This window comes from Carcharodon carcharias, chromosome 26 (assembly GCF_017639515.1).
Source record: "Carcharodon carcharias isolate sCarCar2 chromosome 26, sCarCar2.pri, whole genome shotgun sequence".
In the NCBI taxonomy this organism is placed as follows: Eukaryota; Metazoa; Chordata; class Chondrichthyes; order Lamniformes; family Lamnidae; genus Carcharodon; species Carcharodon carcharias.
In genome coordinates, this window is record NC_054492.1 from 27598971 (window position 1) to 27624700 (window position 25730).

Consider the following 25730-nt stretch of genomic DNA (forward strand, 5'->3'; position numbering starts at 1 on the left):
GGATGTAAATGTGTTGGAAGCATTTCAGAGAAGGTTTACGAAACTAAATCTGGATTGGGCAGGTTGTCTTATGAGGAAAGGTTGGACAGGCTAGGCTTGTATGTTCTGATGAAGAGTCATACAGACTCGAAACGTTAACTCTGTCTTCCTCTCCACAGATGCTGTCAGACCTGTTGAGTTTTTCCAGCAATTTTTGTTTCTGTTTCAGATTTCCAGCATCCGCACTATTTTGCTTTTATCTAGGCTTGTATCTGCTGGATTTTAGAAGGGTAAGACGCAACATTTGAAATATGTAAGATCTGAGAGATCTTGACAAGGTTGATATAGAGAGGATGTTTCTTCTTGTGGGAGAATCTAGTACTTGGGGGCCACTGTTCAAATATATGGGGTCATCCATTTAGGACAAAGATGAGGAGAATTTTTTTCTCTCTGAGGGCAGAGAGTCTTTGGAACACTCTTCCTCATAGGCAGTGGAAGCAGAGCCTTTGATTATTTTTAAGGCAGAAGTGGATAGATTCTTGATAAGCAAAGGGGTGAAAAGTTATCAGGGCTAGGCAGGAATATGAGCCAGGATTTTCTGTTCGTGCGGGGGCAGGCCCCGCACACTGACACGTAAAATGACGCGCGGTGATGCGGGCATTCATCCCGACTTCACCGTGGGTCATTCTGATCTTCCATTCGGCGGGCGCACACCAGAGTCGGCTACACACCCGCCGAATTGTCAAAGGCCTGTTAAGGCCATTACTAAAACAATTAACCCAATTGAGAAAGCTGCCCGTCCAACCTTAAGTTTGGCGGGCAGGCAAAGAGCCCAGGCGACCTTCGCATTTTTCATGAAATCTCATGCAAGGATGGGATGAGGTTTCATGAAGGTTTTATTAATTAAATAAAAAATGTTATGAAAATTCATAAACATGTCCCAGCTCATGTGGCACTGTCACATGAGGGGACATGTCTGAATAATAAATTTCCTCTTAGCCTTCTCTGCTCCAAGGAGAACAACTTTAATTTATTATTTATTATTATAGTTGGCTAATATTTATCTATTATTTATTTTTTAACCAGCAGAAACAACTTGCACTTTCAATTCCACTAACCTTTAGGATTCTGATAGGTAAGGAGGGAATAACTTAGGGCATCAGTGCAAAATGCGAAAATATAATGTCAGATTAGATGCCAAAAAGTTTTCCTTCCAGAGCCATCAACCTCTGAAATGGATTATCAGAATATGCAGTGAGCATGGATTCACTACAGGCCTTCAGAAGGGAGCTGGATGAGTTCCCTATAATGGAAGGCATCTTAAGTTATTAGAAGATGAATAGTTCCTTCACCTCCATCACACCTGTTCCAATGATGCCACCTTCCAAAATGGTGCTTCTGACATGTCTTCCTTCATCCTTAACCCCAGCTACTTCAACTACAGCTCCTCATACCCTGCTTCCTGTGAGGACTCCATCCCATTCTCTCAGTTCCTTCGCCTCCATCGCATCTGTTCCGATGATGCCACCTTCCAAAACGGCACTTCTGACATGGCTTCCTTCTTCCTTAACTGAGATTTCACACCCACTGTGGTTGACAGGGCCTTCAACTGTGTCCGACCCATCTCCTGCACCTCTGCCCTCACACCTTCCCCTCCCTCCTAGAACCATGATAGGGACACCTTTGTCCTCATTTTTCACCCCACTAGCCTCAGCAGTCAAAGGATCATTCTCTGCCATTTCCGCCAACTCCAGCATGAAGCCACCACCAAACACATCCTCCCCTCACCCTGCAACCCCCCACTGTCAGCATACCATAGGGACCGTTCCCTCCGGGACACCCTGGTCCACTCCTCCATCACCCCCAACACACATCCCCTTCCCACGGCATCTTCCCATGCAATTGCAGAAGGTGCAGTACCTGCCCCTTTACCTCCTCCCTCCTCGCCATCCAAAGGCCCAAACATTCCTTTCAGGTGAAACAGTGCTTCATTTGCACCTCCTTCAATTTGGTCTACTGCATTCGCTGCTCCCAATGCAGTCTCCTCTACACTGGAGAGACCAAATGCAGACTGGGTGACCAATTTGCGGAACACCTTCAGTCTGTCCGCAAGCATGACCCAGACCTTCCTGTAGCTTGCCATTTCAACACACCATCCTGCTCTCATGCCCACATGTCCGTCCTTGGCTTGCTGCAATGTTCCAGTGAAGCCCAACACAAATTGGAGGAACAGCACCTCATCTTCCGATTAGGCACTTTACAGCCTTCCGGACTTAACACTGAGTTCAACAACTTCAGATCATGGATTCTGTTCTCTATCTTCACCCCTTTGTTAATCCCTTTTTTAAAATTTATTTTTATTTTTTATTTACTTATTTTTATTTTTATTCATTGTTTTATCCCCCTTTTTGTGCCCCCCTTTTTTAATCCCTCCCTTTTTAAAGCCACCCCCCCCCCACACCGTGCCCTCCCCCTCACCCCCAAAAGGGCCACCTGTTACTTGTTCTATGTTGCTCTTTCACAGAGTGCTGACCCTTTTTCTGCTATTCACACATTCTGCTTTGCTACCTTTATCCCACTCCTAACACCTTCTTTAGCCCTTACCACTAACATTAACACTCCCTTTGTCTTGTGTCCATGACATCTTTGTCAATCTCTCCTTAGCTCCCACCTATCACTGACCTTCTATCCAGCTTCACCTGCTCCAACCCCCTTAAACAGTATAAATTCCATCACATTTCTACTTCTCTTTAGCTCTGAAAAAGATTCATATGGACTTGAAATGTTAATACTGTTTCTCTCTCCACAGATGCTGTCGGACCTGCTGAGTTTTTTCAGCATTTTCTGTTTTTATTTAATTTATTAGAGTTTAGGTTAGTGTTAACTATTACTGCAGTGTCCTGAAATTTGTTAGATTGTATTGGGAGTTGGAGAGGAATTTCCCTCAGTTTTTGCTAAATAGGCCTAAATTTCTCTCCCTGGCCTATTCCGCCTTCATGATTTCGCACCCCCTCTGAAGATTACATTATGGGGAGAAGATTGATGGTGTATGCAGATGACACTATTAGTAAATAACATGGGCTGGATGGACCAAGTTGTGTATTTTTCATATGTTTGTACTAATTGATTATAAATTTGGCAATTACAATCAAAACAAATGTGTCCAAAAAGATGAGGGACACTAATGTTAGGAATTTGAACACTTTGCCATTTCGGGAAATGTCATACTTGTGCCGAGGGTGCTGTTCTGAGGTTGAGGCACTTGGTGGAATGGAGCTCCACTCTGCAACTAACAGTGTTTCAGATTTTTTTTTTTACCCGGTGGCGCCAAAGATAGATCTTGTCTATGCCAGCACTTAAGAATCTTCACCTTGGTGAGCACACCCTTCACAAAGTGAAGGGTAAAAGTACTCAGAAAATGCATAAACAATGTTTGTGTATAGGAAAGGTCTTATCATAAAAGCAAAATACTGCAGATGCTGTATGAAATAAAAACAGGAAGTGCTGGGAAAACTCCAGTCTGGCAAAGGTCTTAACACATTGGTGCAGTGGAAGTGTCTTTGGGGAGAAAAATAGGCTTATAAGAATACAAAATTTAAAAGAAACACAAGCATTTTGTTACAAAATGAGAACATTGCTATAAAAAAAATTGGATTGACTGTTGCAATATTTTTTAAAAACATTTTTTAAGGACAAAATCTGTATTTTTGCATATGAAATACATTTTAAGACTTGTGCAGGTGATTTTGGTTGTGGGCTCATACTTCGCTGTTTGGTGTGATGTGACCCTATCAGAAATTCTCAGAGGTCAATGGCTTATATTATGACAGGCAGCAGCAGAGCTTCCCATTTCGCTGTTGGCTTGTTTTGTTACTGCCTTTACCAATATAAGTTCAACAATATAAGTTTGTCCTAGAACAATTACAAATCCTGGCTCTTTAACTGCTATATCACTCCTGCATTTTTATCATGAGGGTTACTTGCCATACTGTAATTGTACAGAAATTGGAAAAAATTAGAATAATTAATGAATTTATTTTCAATTTCCACCTTGGCTGAGTGAGTACAGAAACTGCCTTCTGTACTAATAAACCGTACAGACTAGAGGATCCCTGGTTGGAGCTATTTAATTTTCTGAATTTGCTGATTTCAAACAGTGTCGCAATTGTAGCCCATTAGGGCCATGTCTTAAATGATGATTCTTCATGTGTGGTCCTGGACAATAAATTTTATCAAGATATTAAACCAGAGGAGGAATCACAATCAAGACCCGCCCTCTTTTTACCCATATTCTGCATAGAGCAACTCTACGCAGCATGGATTGCTGGTTAGCGAGCAGGAACAAAAAAACCACTGAATTTTATTTTTCCCCTTTTCTTCTGTAGTCCAGAAATGCTGAGTCCACTTCTAATACGCTAACTGCCCTTTGCAAAGATCAACTGACTCAACATAAATTTGGAATTTAAGACTTTGTGGACTGTATGGCTCAGTGCTTAATCAGGTAGTATCTTTACCCATAACCTTCAGACAAGCATCCATTTTCTTTTTAACAAATATTTGCATGAGTCCCACTGCAGATAACACTAATTATAATTATTGAACAACTTTAAACGTCGTATAAAAGGGTTTTCTTATATTACAATCCCCAGTACATGAAAATTCTTTGAGAAGATAAATAAACATCACAGCACGTACTGTGAGAAGGAATTTGTTACAGACTGGTAACCTGTAGAACTGTATAGGACTGTGTGTTTTCTAATGTCACTGCAATCCGGCTGATGCATTTTTTGTTAGTTATTTGTATTGATTTTCTCCGAGCTTTCGTCTTAAACTGTGCCACAACTGTCGTTTAGATAAATCACTGTTATTGAAGGCTGCCAGCATCTTTTCAAGCGACAGAAGGATAATTCCACGTGGATCAAATAAATACAGATGTGTAGTAATTAGTTGAATTCCCAAGGAACCCATTTACGATGCACTAAAAATGTGAAGGATTATGGAACTGTTGAGAGTCTCAACACTGGTGGCTTTTATCAATTTAAACTGCTAAACTATAGCTCTGGTCACAACCTAGTCCACTATTAATAATGTATTTGTTGTGTACAGTATAATAAATTAGGCCTTGGGAGCCGAAAAGGACACAATCTAACAAGAGTAATGTCACTATTCGCAGAACCACCACTTGTGCCTGGCCACTCATCTGAAATACAGTCCCAAGACAATAAAGAGAATAAAAAATCTTATTGAAGGCAAGGCTGCATACATCGTTGGTGGGCTGCTACACAAGGATGACTTAGCTGTTGCAGATATGCTAAATGTACCAATTCTAGGTCCAGAGCCGGAAGTGGCCCATCTGTACAGCACCAAATCTGGAGGCAAAAGAATCTTTGCAAGCGCTTGTGCGCCAATGCCACCTGGGGAATATGATATATACAACCTTCAGCAGGTATATCATAATTATATTCATGCACTGTAACACACTATGTTCCTTCTCATCTACAATCTGTTTTTTCATTGCAATTGTTCTTAGTTACAACAAATTTGCATATGTTGATAAAATGTGTTGTGTGCATTGTTCGTAAGTGTGTATATAAAAATGTGTTGGATGATGCATATCCTTCTCTCCTTGTGAGGGAGAATGTTGATGGCTTGATAACTAGCCATTACTGGTAAACCAGTAAGATCCAGATTTTGGAGAATTGCACCTTGTTCTGCCTCAGCAAGTAAATTATTTTTTCACATTAGGCTTCATCTAAAATAACCTTGAATCACATTTACCACGTGCTCTTCCTTCTGCTAACAATGAGTTTGGTGTTTTCCTCCACATTTCCAGGAAAGATCATATGATTTTGTAATCTGCACATTCTTGAACCAGTTTGTGAAAATTATGGGGGAGATTTTCCACCTCAGGCACCTCAACTAAGAACACTGCTTACCTGTCATGCTTAGTAAAGATATCATATTCTTAACTTGCAACATATGGACTTCAATCAATGTGGATTTTCTGAAACTGACTTTAAAAGGTGAAACATGTACATCAAAGATGGTGGCCAAAGATCAGGTGGCCTTCTGTAATTTCTGCAAAGACAAAGGATTAACTCATGTCTGAACATGCTTCCAGAAAGTTCTTAAAATGTAAATAACTGAGGATGGGGTGCTCTCTCTTGAATAGGCATACTGGGACCGAAACCACTTGTGAAATTTACAGCCCCTGTGTATTTACCAAAACTTAAAATCAATAGCCGCACCCCCCACCCCCACCCCCCACCGCCCCCCCGCAATTCCCCACTCCCATTTGCGAACTCAACCCTTAATAAAGAGAGGCTCAGAGCAACCAGTTTATCACAAGCAGGTGTGAACAACCACCATTAAACACCCATTGTTTAGCAATGCCTTCTAACTTTGAATCGTTTAGGGGGACAATAGAAGTATTGATCATGTAAGCATATGATTTAAACTGACTGCAGATAACAGATCTTATTACTCCGAGAACTAGCAGAGACAGATCAATCTGGAAACCATCAGGACAATAGGGAACATTCCTCCAACCAGAAGAACAGAACCCTGCCTAACAACCTGTCAACCCAGGCAATGCGAGGGTGACTAATTCATTTTGCCTGTACAGAAACTCAGCCATAACCTTATCTGAAAATCCAGAGACTTCCAACTTCCATTCATCTTCAAAGAACCACAAGAGAGAACCCATCAGGCTGTCTGTGTGTGGGGTTGTATGAATGAACGTTATATTTTCTTCTGAGTTAAACTTGTCTGAAAGCCTGCTTCGTGCCTATTACTAAAAATCACAACATTCAAAAGATTTAAAACACTCCCTCTGATACACGCAGCTTGTTGCAGACAACCGAGAGGTGAGAAGAAAGGGGAAAAGCTATCCCACCATCTCTCTCTCTCTCTCTCTCTCTTCCCCTGCCACCCCCCCCCCCACAAATCCATAGCACACCTGAAACACAAGTTGGGAAATCTCACATTCCTGATCCCTTGACAGAAAATAACGAAGTAGGGGCATACAATTTCCCTATATGTATTTGTAACACGTACCACTCACAGTAGTGCCAAATGTCCCCTTTATTTTTCTCCAGCTTGTAGTTTCAGTGCCACATGGTTTTCTACATTACAACAGTGACTATACTTACACAAAATCAAAATATTGCAGATACTGGAAATCTGAAATATGAACAGAAAGTTCTGATGAAAGGTCACTGGAATGTTAACTCTGCTTCTCACTCCTCAATAACTTTGGGCATAATTTTCCATTCCCACCAATAGTGGGAATCATGACAGGCAGGGGCACTTAATTTGACAGGAGGCAAAAAAATCTGTTTTTTGATGGGGTAAACTGTTGGAATTTTGCTCTCCCAACTTTCAAGGCAAGGCAAGCTTCTCGATGATTAATGTCGGGAACCCCCGCACCCCCATTTGCATGCATTAGCAACTGGCTGGAATTAAGCTCCCCCTCCAAATTAAGTTCCTGGCCAGTGCGAATTTAGAACGTTCAGTTTATATAAGTGGCGTGCACCTGTTGAGCTTCACCTCTTCCATGACTTTGGGGTCCATAGATGTTTTCTCTTTTTTGGGGATCTCGCATAACTTCAGTCATATCGAGTGCCGTTAGCAAAATCCGCGCCAAGGCTGGGTAAGGGGGGCAAGCAAAGGCTGGGAGCGGGAAGAGGGATGCTGTATGGTGGAAGGCTGGAGAGGGGAAGTAGACTTACAAGGAAAGAGTGGGGAGAACGCCCAAGGAAGGGAGGGGGCGCAAAGTCCAGGAAGGGGAGAGAAAGAGTGTCCAGGGAAGGTGGCAGACTGCCTTAGAGGGTGGGGTCAGTGGTGTCGACGGTGAGGTCCTATGAGGAGAACTCGGGGTGTTGGTTATAGAAGGGACCAGTCACAGTTGGGGCCAGGGGCATGTGGTATTGGGGGTTGGGGTGACAGGTCCAGGGTGAGAGTCTGGTAGGTGATGTTCTCATCGGGTGAGAGGGACAAGGCAGGTAGTTCAGATAATGGGGAGGAATAGGAGCAGGGTGGGCATAGGGACTGTAACGGGTGTCAACTCTGAGGGGAGGGAAAGAACGTGGAGGTGGATCATGATTGGCCCAGGTTAAGTGGGGGAGGTTCAAGGACAAGAGAGACGATAGGAATGTTGAGATTGGGTGGGTCTATGGTGATGGGGGGAAGTTGGTGGGTTCAGGGGGAGGGTAGAAGGTGGTGAAGCGAGTTTGAAAGGTGACGTACACCATTTTTCCAAACTGACCTTGATCACGAGTTAGTCACTGATTCCCTGAGGTGGGAGGAGCATCTTTTCATGTGGGTGGAGTTCAATGTCAGCAAATGTGGCCAACTAAAAGGACATGCTAATAATTATGAAGCATCTTGTGTTCTCTTCTCTATGGTAAAGCCCGCACTGCAGCAGGTTTGTTCCCAACTCCTGGCTCCCATAACATTGAGATCCTAGCAAGGTGTGGAGCTGATGTTCATTTTGTGCCATTTGCCTTCGGCTGCAGTCAGAGGCAGGGATGAACAGGAGAGAGGTGGATGCCTCCGAGGGGCATGACTGATGGAGGGCAGCTAACTCGCAACTCCAAACTTCCATCCTCCTGGGTGAATGGTCATGGCTGACAAGGGATCATGCAGTTAGTCTTTCTATGCTGCAAGGTAGTGGTATTTCCCTGATCAAAGAGCAATGTCTCCATATGCATTCATGTATGAATGGAAGGAACACCCATTTCTGGTCCTCCAGGATATCCTTCAACTGGAAAGGATGGAGCATGGATGCCATGTTGTGATGGAGGCCAGGTGAAGGGATTAGCGCTAGCCTGCTAGCTTTAAGATGAAGGGAAAACTGTAAAAGACATGCTCACTTAATATATCACACATCCACTGATGTGTTGATGATACATGCAGTAGGCAACCCTGCCTTGGTAATAGCCCTCATCCAGATGAGAAGAAGGAGGGCCCGTTGCAGGTTGGCACAGGGCCAGGAGGAGCAAGGGCCTGAGCAGCAAGAGGCAGCAGGGCCTTCATAAGGTCAAGAGGCTGGTGAACATGGAATATTGTAATAGCGATCATTGGCCCTACCATAGGTTTATTGCCAGCAATGCTCATCTACAGATGAGCAAAAGGCAATGACAGAGGTGCTCTTGTAAGTGCTTGCTTACATCTGCCAACTTCTCCAATACAAGCTATGGCTGCAAAGACTTTGTAGTGTTATGAAAATGTAATAATTTTTATAATATTATTGTGATTTATTGTAAAGGTAGGATAATAGTGGGATTTGGATTAGTTTCTCTGTGTGTATGTGTGAGGGATTTGATTGAATTAGAGACAGCTAGTCTGGAGCTTTTGAGTGGTCAAAAGGGAAGCTAGGTTTGAAATGCTCTCCCAACCTCTGACCGCCCGCTACTACCTCCTACCCAAAATCCACGAACAGGACTGTCCCGGCAGACTGATCGTGTCAGCCTGTTCCTGCCCCACGAACTCATTCCTTGCTATCTTGACTCCATTCTCTCTCCCCTTGTCCAGTCTCTTCCCACCTACATCCGCAATTCCTGTGACGCCCTACATCATATCAACAATTTCCCGTTCCCTGGCCCCAACCATGTCCTCTTCACCATGGGTGTCCAATCCCTCTATGCCTCCATCCCCCACTGGGATGGTTTGAGGGCTCTCCGCTTCTTCCTCGAACAGAGGCCGGAACAATCCCCATCCACCACTACTCTCCTCCGTCTGGCTGAACTTCTCTCACTGAACAATTTCTCCTTCAATTCATCTTACTTCCTCCAAATAAAAGGTGTGGTTATGTGTACCTGCATGGGCGCCAGTTATGCCTGTCTCTTTATGGGGTATGTGAAACATTCCTTGTTCCAGTCCTACTCAGGCCCCTGCCCACAACTCTTTCTCCGGTACATCAATGACTGCTTCGGTGCCGCTTTATGCTCTCGTCTGGACCTGGAAAAATTTTTTAATTTTGCTTCCAACTTCCACCCCTCCATCATTTTCACATGGTCCATCACTTACACTTCTCTCCCCTTCCTTGACCACTCTGTCTCAATTTCTGGTGATAGACTGTCCACCAATATTCATTCCAAGCCTACTGACTCCCACAGCTACCTCAACTACAGCTCCTCACACCCCGCTTCCTGTAAAGACTCCATCCCATTCTCTCAGTCTCTTTGCCTCCGTCGCATCTGTTCTGATGATGCCACTTTCCAAAACAGTTCCTCCGTCATGTCTTCCTTCTTCCTTATCCTAGGTTTTCCACCCACGGTGGTTGATAGGGCCCTAACCGTGTCTGGTCCATCTCCCATGTATCCGCCCTCACTCTTTTCTCTCCCTCCCAGAACCATGATAGCCCCTTGTCTTCAATTATCACCCCACCAGCCTCCGCATTCAAAGCATCATCCTCTGCCATTCCTGCCAACTCCAGCATGACGCCATCATCCAAACACATCTTCCCTTCACCCCCCCCCCGCCGCCGCAGCAGCATTCTGGAGGGATCGTTCCCTCCAGGACACCCTGGTCCACTATTCCATCACCCCCTACACCTCAAACCCCTCCAACGGCACCTTCCCATACAACCACAGAAGGTGCAACACCTGCCCCTTTACTTCACCCCTCTTCACCGTCCAAGGGCCCAATCACTCCTTTCAAGTGAAGCAGCACTTCAATTGCACTTCCCTCAATTTGGTCTACTGCATTCGCTGCTCCCAATGCGGTCTCCTCTACATTGGAGAGACAAAACGCAGACTGGATGACCGCTTTGTAGAACACCTTCGGTCTGTCAGCAAGCATGACCCAGACCTCCATGTTGCTTACCATTTCAACACACCACCCTGCTCTCATGCCCACATGTCCGTCCTTGGCCTGCTGCAATGTTCCAGTGAAGCTCAACGCAAACTGGAGGAACAGCACCTCATCTTCCGACTAGGTACTTTACAGCCTTCCGGACTGAATATTGAGTTCAACAACTTCAGATCATGAACTCTCTCCTCCATCCCCACCCCCTTTCCCATCCCCCTTTTCCCAATAATTTATAATTTTTAAAATATATTTTTCTTTTCCCACCTATTTTTAAATTTATTTCGATCTATTGTTTTATCTCCACCTTTTAGCCCATTTCAATCCCTTCCCCCCACCCCACCCCCACTAGGGCCATCTGTCACTTGCTTGTCTTGCTTTCTACCCTTCATGTCACCATTAGCACATTCCTTAGATAATATCACCACCATCAACACCCCTTTGTCATTTTGTCTATGACATCTTTGGCAATCTCTTCTTTGCCTCCACCTATCACTGGCCCTCTATCCAGCTCTACCTGTCCCACCCCCCTCAACCAGCTTATATTTCACCACATTTCCATATTTCCTTACTTCTGTTGAAGAGTCATACGGACTCGAAATGTTAACTGTGTTCCTCTCCGCAGATGCTGTCAGACCTGCTGAGTTTTTCCAGCTATTTTTGTTTTTGTTTCAGATTTCCAGCATCCACAGTATTTTGCTTTTGTATTATGATGGGGATATTCAATCCTAATTCTACCATCATGCATAGACATGCTTGCAGGATGATTCACTGGAATTCAATTGCAGGACCAGAAATCCTGACTCTCATTCAGCGTCCATATAGAAAGTCTCAGATCTTGGATGTACCATCAGTGTGAAAACCAAAGAACTTCACTCTGAGGTTGGGGGAGGAGGGTAAATCTGCAGGTGAGTCACTGCCTGGGCCCCGCCTCTCTTTGATACCACCATTGAGATAGGTAATAGGAACAAGTGGACGTTTGATAATACATTTTCTTGCCCTTCAAGTAAAACATATTATACTGCAAAAAGAGAGGTTAATACACACATATGATGATGGGACCCTATGCAGAGTGCTGGTCTGAATAGGTTTTCTTGTAACAGAAATCACACAAGTTTAGCCTCTCCGATGACTTAGCATTGTCTGTTGCAGCACTGAATTACACAGCCCAGGTATTGACTTCTTCCAGATGCCTTCATACCTCGGATAGGCGCCAATTCTATGGGCAGGATTTTCAATTCGGCGGGCCGAAGAACGGACTGCTGACCACAATTGGCCCCTGACGGCAATTTCACGCTGGCTGGCCAATTAATGGCCAGCCAGTGTGAAACGTGTGTTGAAATGCTCAGCGCTGCTGGGGTGGGAGCAGGAGGAGGGCAGGCATGGGGGAGTTTGGAATGAAAGCTCCCTGAAGGCAGAGAGCTGCCTGAGGGAGCTGAAGATTTTAAAATCCAGGAAAAAAGTGTCCATGTATCAGAATCAGTCACCTGAACAAATAGATGATGAAAATTCTGTCCAAACATTTTTTTTAATAACGGAAACCTCATCCCGCCCTTGGATGAGGTTTCATCAAAAATGCAAAGTCCGTTTGGCAGATTTGCCCGTCCGCCAACCTTAAAAAAAATCGTCAATTGGAACTTTAATTGCCCTCTTAATTGCCAACTTGCATGTGCGCCCGCCGACCGAGATATTGTGTGAGAGCGGGATGACATCAAGACGCTCGCCCGACATCATCACGCACTATTTTACGCTCAAGCAGGCCAGGTACTCACCCACACACCGAGCTAAAGATTCTGCCCTATGTGTGCGAGCATGGACAGCAAGTGCTTTTCTTCCATGGGGACATCACTGACGAGTCTGATCTGGCCCTGTCCGCATATGCATATCTCAGCAAATGTTAGTGATTGAGATATGGCTGCCCAGCTATTTGTTTCCCTCTTAGATAGCGTACTGAGGCTAACTGCAGTCTTCCTACTACCAACCTAACTTCTCAGGCCAAGAATCAAACTGGGAATACTATTATACATTTCTTGTGTCCAGCCCGGTTAATGGCCATTTTGTAATATTGTCTACAAGGTCATTCTTCATTTTCTTTTAATCTTCTCCAATATTTCCCCATTTCTGCACCTGTTTAATTTTCCCAAGTATTGTTGGTTTGCACTGGTAATGGGGACAACTGAAGGTAGAGACATGAGCGAACTGGACTTGAAACAAAAAACAAAGTACCTCAGATTTGATTCCTGGACTGTGCTGAGTTTCCTAATCCTGGCTGATTCCACAGGCAGGGTACTACAGTTGGCAAGAGAGAAGAACATCAACTGATATCGCTACCCCTGATTATAACCCAGTTAGTCTCATTCCAGTAATTGTGTGTATGGATGTTGAGTGAAAAAGATCAGGCTCAGCAATGATGGTTCTCACAGTTGGATAATCTCGTTGTCAAGGTTCATGCACAGATAAGAGCCAATAGGCAAGGCACTCGAGTACAACCAATTATTGTGGGACTCCACCCAGGAAGAAGTAAGTGCCTTTGTAGAAGAATTTCCAAGGAAATAAGAACAAACAATGCTGGAAGTGAACAGGATGTCAATGTGCAGCTGGAAGAGAAAGAAAGGTTAATGTTTTGAATGGGGACTATCATCAAGACCTGACTGAAGCTTTGTGTATCTCTTGTATTCTCAGTTTTTTTAATATATTTTCAGCATTCAAGTTTTTTTTTATATAACCTCTTGAGTATGTGGTGTAAATTAGTTCACAAAGAAAGAGGATCCTTTTTATGATGAGAAATCACTGCAATAGACTTGCCCGTCCAGTTTCAGCATACTGGCCAATATTTAGACACTCAATCTACAACATAAATCTTTATTTTGGGTGTTTAAGCGCATTTTGATTGCAGAGATTGGTCAATATTTCCCTGAAGCTACAAATTCTTGAACACAGAAAACAAAGATAGACGAACACACTTCTATATTTGCCATGTTATTTTTTTAAAATTGTAACTGAATTTTCCCCAGAGTACAGACACAAAATTGGCCTTGTTATTTTTATGTTTAAATGTGGCAAATAGCTTCTCCCAATCTATATAACCCAAAGGGTTTACATGGGAAATTTCAAAATATTCACACATGTACTATACCACCAAGATGCATTACAAAAGGTCATTTGCTTCCTCAACGAATCAAGAACAACTTGGAGTGGGTGGGGTGGGCAGAGGAAGGTGCTATCAAACTCTCTGTGAACATACAGATATTAAAAATCTTGCATTTAAATTTCAGCTGAGTAAAAGGAAGCATTTCTACTTCTGTTACTTAGAGTAAAACATCTTTTGTCTATTAACTCGGTTAATAGGTGTATTGTGTCTGAGTGCATTGGTGTCTTTGTTATTGTGAAATCTTGCTCCAATATAGATCAAGACAGATGTGAAAAATATCTCTGCACATATTTTTTGAAACATTTTTTTTATGAACCCGGTGGTCTTCCATGGTACTGTTCAAAGGCAGAAACAAATTCTCTCTCTCTCCCTCTTTCTCTCTCCCCACCACCCCCCCACCCCCCTCCACCACCCCCCCACCCACCCATCCCCGCCCCCAGAGCATTTTGTTGTTTTAGGTGCCACTCTGTTTGTCACCCACTACAATTCTTTCAAACTTAAGATCACTTTATTTTGGGCTCATTTATTTGTCTCTATCTTTTTCCTCTCTCTCTCTCTCTATGCCTTGCACATTTCTTTTGTTATTATCTCTGTATCTGAGTTTATCTACAACTCTTTTTCAGATAGCCTTTCTCTTTGTGTCTTTCCTTGTCTGTTTCCTCCACATAGGTCTTTGCCCAAAGACTGGCGAAAATGTGGTATTTGCTTCCACATGATGTAGTTGAGATGAACTGCATAAATGCATTGAAGGGATGCTACCTAAGCACATGAGGGAGAAAGGAATAGAAAATTATTCTGAAAGGGTCAGATGAAGAAGAGTGGGAGCAGACTGATGTGGAGTATACACCGGTTGGACCGTGTGGCCTGTTTCAGTGTTGTAAATTCTAGCTAATATGTTACTCTCAGCATGCACCTCACACTTTCTGCCTTTCTTGCTTTTTGTATGTCTTCCTTTCTGGTATTTCTGAATGCCTCTTAAATGCTTTCTCTCCCTTTGTCTGCATCATAGATTCATTTTCTATTAGAATCATAGACTGTTCCAGTATCAAACCAGTAATGCAGCAACATCAGGGTCTGTGTCCGTGTTTTTCTCCAAATCAGCTGCTTTTCTAACCTCACTTGCCTGCTTGTTCCCATACCTTTTAATATCTCATTTTTCAAGCAACTTTCTCATTTCCTTTTGGAAGTATCTATGGGCTCTACTTCAGTGATTTTGTGGTAGAGGATTCTACATACTAGCCACACTTTGTATGAAGGACTTTTTCTAACATCCTCTTCCATTCTTTTTATAATTATTTAAAATTGTTCCCACCTTAAAATCATTACAGTCTCTGACCAATTGAAACTCCCATTTTGAGCATCTATTATCTGAATTGAAAATTCCCAGCTTAGGTATAGCAGAGTTAAATGTAGAGTAAAACTCTTGTACTCTGCCTCAAGCACAACTTGAGAATAGTCACCCCGTTGTGACTTTTTTTTCTGACTAATGTCTGATAGCAAATTCCATCATGCCAGTCAGAATGGAGAAAGGGTTAGAAACAAGCTAAAGTCCTTAGGCATTGTGGCAATTAATTTTACTTAACCAAACATCGACCACAACTTATTTTATTTTTCATGGGATGTGGGCATCACTGGCAAGGCTAGAATTTTTTTGCCCATCTGTAACTGCCGCAACTGAGTGGCTTGCTACACCATTTCAGAGGGCAGTTAGGAGTCAATCACATTGCTTTGGATGTGGAGTCGCATGTGGGCCAGATTGGGAAAGGTTGATAGATTACCTTCCTTAAAGGACTTTAGTCAACCAGATGGGTTTTTATGACTATCAATGATAGCTTCATTGTTACTAAGAGTAGCTTTCAATTCCACATTTATTAATTAATTGAATTTAAATTCCACCAGTTGCTGTGGTGGGATTTGAACTTCTATCACCAGAGCATTAGCCTCAGCCTCTCGATTTCAAGTCCATTACCACTAGGTCTCCCCTAAAGCTATAAACTTATTGCTCATGAGTTATCCAGACTGCCTTGCCAATGAAGATATCTATTACATTTGTCTAATAACTAGTCAATATGTGGTAAGGTTCTATTTTGTTTCCATCCTATAAAGTATGGGTGATTCAGTCTTTGTCACAAATATAAATGGTCAGATGCCACTCAGTGAAGTGTTTAGAATCTGCTTTGGAATAACTTTATGTACTTTATGATGTTAAAACTCTATTTGTGCAGATGCATGAAGTTCTTACTCAGCTTATCCTCGAAAACCTGGAAATTAGGCGCTGGCTGTTCAAAGTGGATGTTGAATTTGGTGGAAGAGGTACTGCGTATTTTGATGTCTCACACCTGAAGTGTTATAAGCAGATTCTAAAGGAATTTAGGCAAATTGGTCCTACAGAATGGCTGAAGAAGAAATGGATTCAGGTATGTACACCTGTGATCCCAATGTTTGGTTTGGGTAAAGCAAGGAAAGTATTACTGGGAAATTGCAGAAAATTGAATATTTACCTGCTTTTACAGCCAGTGACAGTACCCATTTATTTTGCAAAGGTTACTGCAATAAATGTGCCCATATATTACTGACTATAATTAAGCACCTCAACCCAAAGCTCAAAAGGGAACCATACTGTTTTAATGAGGATCACCCTTGATTTTTGCTGTAGCCCTTGAAAGAAACGATCGCACCAGAAATTAGTAACCGGTCTAGAATATTTTGCTTTATCATGACGTTGTAATGGAATCAGAGAACATAGAGGTTTAGAGCGTTGAAGAAGGACTGTTGGTCCACTAAGTCTGTACTAAAGCAATCCAAAATCATTGTCCTGCTCTTTCCTCATAAAGTATGGGTGATTCAGTATTTGTCACAAATATAACTGGTCAGCATGCCACTCATAGAAATGCTTAGAATCTGCTTTTGAATAACTTTGTGTACTTTAAGATGTTAAAACTCTATTTGTGCAGATGCATGAAGTTCTTAGCTTATCCTTGAATAAATGTGTCTGTATCTTCTGTAACTTCTTGTATTTTCCTTGTTTCAAATATTGATCCACTTTTCCCTTAAAAGATGCCATGCTGTCTCCCTCAACTGTTGTAGCATAGCATTTCACTCCCCAACATCTCTCCGCATAAAGAAATTTCTCCTGATCTCTCTCACCCCAATTTGAAACTGATGATCATTTGCCACTGACTTCCCAATGAGGGGAAATAAATTCTAAATATTCACCCTGTCAAAACTTCCAAATCTTCACCATTCTGAACAACATCCATCAATTGTGATCCTTCATTTTCTACATCATCAAATATGCTATCCAGCCTGCTAAAGTTCCTCACACTACATTCTTCCATTTTTGTCAACAGCCTCCTGAATTTGCTTTAACTATCCAATTCATCACATCTTCAACAAACACCTGTTGGATTTGCCCACGCCAGTTGGGTAACCCAGCAGGTGTTACTGCATGGGCTGGTGTTGGGTGGGGGTTTGGGGAGGCACTCTCCTTTGGAGGGGTCCCCTGTGCCCATGGGAGGCACCCCACCTCCAAGGTCAAACCCCCTTTAACCATCATCCCCTAGCCCCTCAAACCTGGCTTCCCAACCCATCTCACCCCCCTTGCTGTGGTCTGCCAGTCAGCCCCTGCCGATTCCCTGGACTTGCCTTCAGTCCAGCTCCATAACCTCCTCTTGTCCGGTGACGACTGCTGCTGGGACTACAGAGCTACCAGCCAATCGGATTGGTTGGCAACTTTCTAAGACAGGAATTTCTCCCCAGATGGGGGTTGAAGTCTCATCCTGACCTAATTAATGCAGCTTCCAGCGTTTCCGCCATTCAGCAGCTTTTTCTGTGTGCGCGGATGTACACTGATCACCATATCTCCAGATTTTCTGTTCTACAGATCATCTTCACAGCATGTATTCTTCACTACAGATTACACCTCAGAGTTCTTATCCTTCTTCAGCATTGTATTCCCAAATATATTCAACTCACTCTTCTGATGTAGAAAACCCAACCTTTGCAAGGTTTCTTCCTCACTTTATGGCTCCAAAATGCTGATTTAAGATACTTAGTCCCAGAAACTGTTTCTTAAATCTGAGTGCATGGCATTCATTAATTTTTAAAACCTAACCTATGGTTTCAGTATGCTACAAGAGCTTAAAGAAGGCCCCAGCGTAATTTGCCCTATATAAGCTGGATGGTTTGTGATTAAATCAAGCAAAGTTTCAATTCACAAAAATTGAATGAATTCTAATGAAAAAAAAAGAATATTAGCAGACCACAGTAAAGATTTGCCTGGTTTCCTAAGGCAAAGGAGACAACTATTTACTATATTCATTCCCATTTCAAAATCTGGAGTAGCTATTCGATGTTTGTTTACATTTCATGATGATAGTTGGTCAGCACGTAGTGGAGTTCAAAACATTTCCACTTAATCCATACCTGTGGCCCCTTCATTCAGCGTTACCTATCAAGAAGCCTCCTTCCTATTTTACTAGCAACCAGGTTATTATGTCTGCATAATTGTGGCTACAGTGTGTTTATTCAAAACAGTAAGTGAAGGACCCAGAGTCCATAGTGCAGAATACCACTCCTCCACCCACTTCAGATACCATGTCCTAAGAGGGCTTTGGTGACCATGGACTTCCATTGGTTTGGTCCATGATTATGCTTGACAAGGTAGTGCCAATACATTTGGGAAAAAAGAGAGAAACCAGTAATCAGTCTAAAAGAGGCAAATGGGGAGAACTTAATTTGGCATAATTATTTTCTAAAATTAAATATAACATGGGGAGGTGATGGTGTAGTGGTATTGTCGATGGACTAGTAATCCAGAGACCCAGGGTAATCCTCTGGGGACCCAGGTTCAAAACCCACCACAGCAAATGGTGGACTTTGAATTCAATAAAAATTTGGAATTAAAACCCCTCTGAACAAGGGCAATTAAGGATGGGCAATAAATGCTGGTCTAGCCAATGATGCCCACATCCCATGAATGAATAAAAAAAAGAGATTTTATTTTTTCATGATTTTTAAATAAACCATGATTCAGTGGTGATTAGAACATGTTACCTCTGAAGAGGAGAGCGGATGGGGCCTCAGTTTAACGTTTCTTTCGAAAGATGGCAATCCCAACAGTACAATGCTTAACAGTTCTGCACAAGAGAGTTAGTCTAGATTTTTGCATTCAAGTCTCTGAAATGGATCTTGAACCCATAACATCCTGACTCAGAGGTTCGATTACTACCAACTGAGCCATAGCTGATACTAAAACTGCATAAACAAAAAGGTGATTGCTCTAGGAAAAGGAAAAGGCTTTGATTTTCGGCCTACTTCTTCCAATAGGCCATGTACCCTTTGATCTGTTATGGCAATCCCTTCAGCTCCTTAAGAAAATGTAACCAACTGGAGATGTAACTATCAAAAAGACTAGAATCTGCATAACTTATTTGTTACTCAAAAGTAATAACATAAAAACAGCACTAGGTTTCCACTGGTAGCACATCAGTTAACACATTTACAATTTTTTTAATGTGCTGCTTGGGGTACATTGAGACTGTAAATTTGATGATGCTGGGGTGCAGTACTGTTGGGAGTGGGATCTGGAAATATATGTTTGGTTGGAAAGAAGGATGTATAAGAATGAATATTGTATGTTTTCATCAATCCCTCTATCCTCAAACCTCCTGAATGTTTGTTTGTGCCACTCTGGGACCGCAGTGTTAGTTGTTTGGAGCATTTGCCAACTGTCAGCAGTTGCACCAGGAGTACAGTATGCACTTCATGTGAGAAATACTCAACTCTTGGTTTTTGGCTGGGAAAATCGCTCAAGATCATCCACTTCTGCAGTACAATCAGTCTTGCCATAATTCTGGGCATTATTCATAAATCAACTTTTAATCTTGAAGTGTTGTCTCTGCCTTTACTATAGAAGTGCATTAAGGAACCTAAAACTGACTTCCACATCATGGCTATAGGGCCAGGTAGGCCCTGGTTTGTGGAAGTAATTAAGCAAGTAATTAAGAAGGCTAATGGAATGCTCTCCTTTCTTACGAGAGAGATTGAACATAAAAACAAGGACGTTATGCTTCAGTTATACAGGGCATTGGTGAGACCGCACCTCGAATACTGTGTGCGGTTTTGGTCTCCTTATTTAAGTAAGGATGTAAATGGAGGTAGTTCAAAGGAGGTTTACTAGATTGATACAAAAACAAAAATAAAAATACCTGGAAAAACTCAGTAGGTCTGGCAGCATCTGCGGAGAGGAATACAGTTAACGTTTCGAGTCCATATGACTCTTCAACAGAACCAAGGAAAAATAGAAGAGAGGTGAAATATAAGCTGGTTTAAGCAGGGGTGGGACAAGTAGAGCTGGATAGCGGGCCAGTGATAGGTGGAGATTGCCAAAAGATGTCATAGACAAAAGGACAAAGAAGTGTCGACGGTGGTGATATTAGCTAAGAAATGTGCTAATAGATGACATTAAGGGTAGAAAGCAGGACGAGCAAGGTACAGATAGCCCAAGTGGGGGCTGGGGTGGGGGGAAGGGATCGAAATAGGCTAAAAGGTAGAGATAAAACAATGGATGGAAATACTTTTAAAAATAATGGAAATAGGTGGGAAAAGAAAAATCTATATAAATTATTGGAAAAGGGGGTGGATCGGAAAGGGGGTGGGGATGGAGGAGAGAGTTCATGATCTAAAATTGTTGAACTCAATATTCAGTCCGGAAGGCTGTAAAGTACCTAGTCGGAAGATGAGTTGCTGTTCCTCGAGTTTGCGTTGAGTTTCACTGGAACATTGCAGCAGGTCAAGGATGGACATGTGGGCATGAGAGCAGGGTGGAGTGTTGAAATGGCAAGTGACAGGGAGGTCTGGGTCATGCTTGCGAACAGACCGAAGGTGTTCCACAAAGCGGTCACCCAGTCTGCGTTTGGTCTCTCCAATGTAGAGGAAACCGCATTGGGAGCAGCGAATGCAGTAGACTAAATTGAGGGAAGTGCAAGTGAAATGCTGCTTCACTTGAAAGGAGTGTTTGGGCCCTTGAACGGTGAGGAGAGGGGAAGTAAAGGGGCAGGTGTTGCACCTTCTGCAGTTGCATGGGAAGGTGCCGTGGGAGGGGGGTTGAGGTGTAGGGGGTGATGGAGGAGTAGACCAGGGTGTCCCGGAGGGAACGATCCCTGCAGAATGCTGCCAGGAGAAGTGAAGGGAAGATGTGTTTGGAGGTGGCATCATGCTGGAGTTAGTGGAAATGGCGGAGGATGATCCTTTGAAAGCGGAGGCTGGTGGGGTGATAAGTGAGGACAAGGGGGACCCTATCACGATTCTGGGAGGGAGAGGAAGGTGTGAGGGCGGATGCGCAGGAGATGGGCTGGACACGGTTGAGGGCCCCGTCAACCACTGTGGGTGGAAAACCTCGATTAAGGAAGAAGGAAGACATGTCAGAGGAACTGTTTTTGAAAGTGGCATCATCAGAACAGATGCAACGGAGGCAAGGGAACTGAGAGAATGGGTTCGAGTCCTTACAGGAAGCGGGGTGTGAGGAGCTGTAGTCAAGGTAGCTGTGGGAGCCAGTAGGCTTGTAATGAATATTGGTGGACAGTCTATCACCAGAAATTGAGACAGAGGGGTCAAGGAAGGGAAGGGAAGTGTCAGAGATGGACCATGTGAAAATGATTGATGTGAAAATTACTAGATTGATACCTGGAATGCGTGGGCTGTCTTAAGAGGAAAGATTGGACAGACTGGTCTTGTTTCCACTACAGTTTAGAAGAATGAGGGGTGATTTGATTGAAGTTTATAAGATCCAGAACGGCCTTGACAATGTGGACATTGAAAGGATTTTTCCTCTTGTGGGTGAGTCTGGAACTAGAGGACATTGTTTTAAAATTAGGGGTCGCCGTTTTAGGACCGAGATGAGGAGAAATTTTTTCTCTCAGAGGGTTGTGCAAATTTGGAATTCTCTGCCTCAGAAGATGGTAGTGGCGGGGTCATTGAATATTTTTACGGCAGAGATAGGTAGATTATAATTTTTTTACAAATATATTTTTCTTTTTCCTCCTATTTTTAAATTTATTTCGATCTATTGTGTCATCTCCACCTTTCAGCCCATTTCGATCCCTTCCCCCCACCCCCGCTAGGGCCATCTGCCACTTGCTCGAACTGCTTTCTACCTTTAATGTCTCCATTAGCACATCCTTTAGATAATATCACCACCATCAACACCCCTTTGTCCTTTTGTCTATAAATCTTTGGTAGTCTCTTCTTGGCCTCCACCTATCACTGGTTCCCTACCGAGCTTTACCTGTCCCACCCACCCCCTTCTACCAGTTTATATTTCATCTCATTTCTATATGTCTTAGTTCTGATGAAGGATCATACAAACTCAAAACGTCAACTGTATCCCTCCTCAGATGCTGTCAGACCTGTTGAGTTTTTCCAGGTATTTTTGTTTTTGTTCTAGATAGATTCTTGTTAGGCAAGGGAATCAAAGGTTATTGGGTTAGATGGGAATTTGGAAATTTAAACACAAGATCAGCCTTGATCTTATTGAATGGTGCATCAGGCTCGAGGGTCGAGACTCCTGTCCCTATTTCTTATGTTCTTATGATATGGATTCATGTTGGGAATGATGCAAATAAGATGGGTCTTCTAGAGCAAATGAAGATCCTTGCACCAATTTATTCTCATCATGCCCCCTAATCTTTCATCTTCCCACTATCCCTTCCACCTCCTGCTCCCATCATTACCCCCACCTCTTCTTTGAACTAACCCACCCAACCCCTGTATACTACTCTTCCCCTTGCTCTACTGTCACGCTATCTGCTACACATCTTTCCTCCATCAAGTATTTATCCAATTTCCCTTTGAAAACACTTCTGGAGTACTGTGTACAATACTGGTCTCCTTATTTAAAGACGGGTGTAAATATATTGGAAGCATTTCAGAAAGGTTAACTAAACTAATACTTGGGTTGGGTTTTCTTATGAGGAAAGGTTGGACAGGCTAGGCTTGTATCTGCTGGAATTTAGAAGAGTAAGCGGTGACTTGATTGAAACATATAAGATCCTGAGGGGTCTTGACAAGGTGAATGTGGAGAAGATGTTTCTTCTTGTGGGAGAATCTAGTACTAGGGGCCACTGTTTAAAAATAAGGGGTCATCCATTTAGGACAATAATTAGGAGAAATGTTCTGTCCGAGTGTTGTGTGTCTTTGGAACTCTCTTCCTCAAAGGTGGCAGAAGCAGAGTCTTTGAATATTTTTAAGGCAGAAGTAGATAGATTCTTGATAAGTAAGGAGCTGAAAGGTTATTTGGCGTAGGTGGGAATGTGGAGTTGAGATTACAGTCAGATCAGCCATGGTCTTATTGAATGACAGAGCAGACTTGAAGATCCGAGTAGCCTGCTCCTGCTCCTAATTTGTATGTTCGTATGTACCTAACTCTCCCAGAATTCAACCATCTGCACACATTCGATTTCTGAACACATGGAACGCTAAATGCTACTTCCAAATACTTGATATAAAATAGCCACCCAGCAACTTGCAATCTGAGGTTATTTTTGACTTTCTGTATATGCCCCACATAATTCAAATTAAAACTCCCTACCATAAATGTTCTCCACCACAAAAGTACCTGCAAAACTGTTTGCTATTCCTGAACACTGGGAATAATAATGAGAACTTCAGATCTCTATCTACAATATATTATAATATAATATCTGATTTCATATTATGCCTGCTTCCTGCATGTGTCTGACTTACTTCCATAACATTGTCCACCTCAAACTTTATTGGATAACATCCCTAATAACATAAAACAATGCATCATCTGACTTGAGCAATGTCCCAAGAGATTGTAAAAATAGTCCACTCAATTGCTCACTACTGATGAGCTTTCCGTTGTCATGAAAATATAATAATTTTCATATTTTATTGTAATTTGTTGTAAAGGTAGGTTAATTGTGGGTTTGAATTAGTTTCTCTCTGTGTATGTGTGCGTGTGTAGGTTTTAACTGAATTACAGGCAGCTGGTCTGGGTGCTTTGATGTATCAGAAGGGAAACTAGGTTTCAGATGCTAAATACATAAACATGGCTGAAGTTTTAGATTGTGAGGTGTGAAGAACATTTGTATTTTTAGACAAACCAGAGTAGTGATTTTCAAAGAGGTGGTAAGGTGTTACATCTAGCCAGTGGAGGCTAAGCCAAACAGTGTGTTTATTTTTCCCAAAGATAATAAGAGTGCTATGAAAGATTTATATTATGGAAAAAGTAAAGTTGCAAAGACATATTGGAACAATGGGACTTACATTAAAAAGGGAGAAATCTGTATAAAGGAGGTGAGGTTATGTATAAGAAGTAGGCATTCTAAGATCTAACAGGTGTGGAAAGCCTCCAACCTCTTTGTACCAAGCTTTTCCAGGGACCGAAGCCAAGAGAATTCATTTTAAATATCACTATCTAGGGTATTGTGTACTTTACCTGGGACTGTTGAAATCTATGTTGTTTTATTGTTGCTTTAACGGAGATGTAACTGGGGGCTGGATTAATTCGGGCATTTAGGAGTTATCATAGTAGTAATTTGTAGATCTATGCATGTGCTTAAAATCATTTCTTTTATTAATAAATGTTTAATTTAGTTTTGTAAAAAAAAAACCTCTCAGACTGAGTAGACTTATTACAACTGAATTCAAGGCACGCCTCTCGAAATAAAAATACAAATTGCAAAAACAGTTGTGGCAGCTGTTTCAAGTACGTCTCTGGGATTTGAGCAGCTCAGCATTTACCATCCACTGTGTCATAATACGTAACTAATTTTACTGTGCCACTTCATTCCAATTAAAATTCTCCAGGATTCAAATTATTTAAACACATTTTGACTACTTATTTATTGAGACATGAGAAATACATTATATACTCTATTAAACTATACACAATATAATTCTACAACCTTGATACTGCCAGAGACCACCAGACAATAGACAATATTGGAGAATCAATGACAAATTACAAGATAACCATAAAAATATTTTATTTTTTCCGGAAGCAACGTCGCCGGACATAGACTGATGGATATAATGTTGATAGATGAAGAAGAAGGGGTGCAACAAATAAATTGGGAGATGAAGGAAGAATTCCCTTTCAGTTTGAATTCATTCGGGTCAAATATAGTTGTCATTTGAGACTCCCCAAGCAATTTATGCGGTTTACTTAAATCTTCATATTTTATTTTAAAATGAGATATTTAAAAGCCAATGAATGAAACCTGATTTCTAATCAATAGTTTGAATGAAATTGGTTAAATTATGTTACCTACTAAACTATACTAAAACCTAAGGTAAACCTAACACAGCAAATACCTCATGAAGATTTTATGAACATCATTGAAAATATTGATGCTGAATAGAACATAAAATCTGGAATGTTGCTCTTCATTTCAGTACATGTTTCAATGTAGATATTGGGAGCAAATCTGCTTTCCTTGTGAGAAGCTCCCTTGCAAGGTGGATTAGTTGGAAAATCAAGGATATAGGCTTGTTGCCCCAAATCTGACTCACACTCCTTCCTAGGAGTGCAGAATGATAGAATTACCCCAACTGTCTATGCACTTTGCAGCATATTGAAGGGGAAATGTGTTTGTTCCTGTAAAGTTAATTTTGAGCAAGTCTGTAGTAAAATTTTTCTTGCTCACTCTGTCCTTTACACATGTATTTTTGTTCATTTTTTGCCTCTAGTTGCAAACCTCATTTTCTTCTGCAATTTATTCCTTCACCACTTACTGCACACCTCAAAACAAAATATCTGTCATAG

General features: G+C 42.1%; 1 protein-coding gene across 3 annotated transcripts in view; it reads left to right on the forward strand.

The window, feature by feature from the left end:
- The window catches only part of iqch (IQ motif containing H), a 152755-nt gene that overhangs the window by 63129 nt on the left and 63896 nt on the right, over window positions 1-25730 (forward strand). For all 3 annotated transcript variants that reach the window (XM_041174725.1, XM_041174726.1, XM_041174727.1), the window contains 2 exons: window positions 5153-5425; window positions 16165-16356. In XM_041174725.1, coding sequence (XP_041030659.1) covers window positions 5153-5425; window positions 16165-16356 — 465 coding nt within the window. The remainder of the gene's footprint in view (window positions 1-5152; window positions 5426-16164; window positions 16357-25730) is intronic.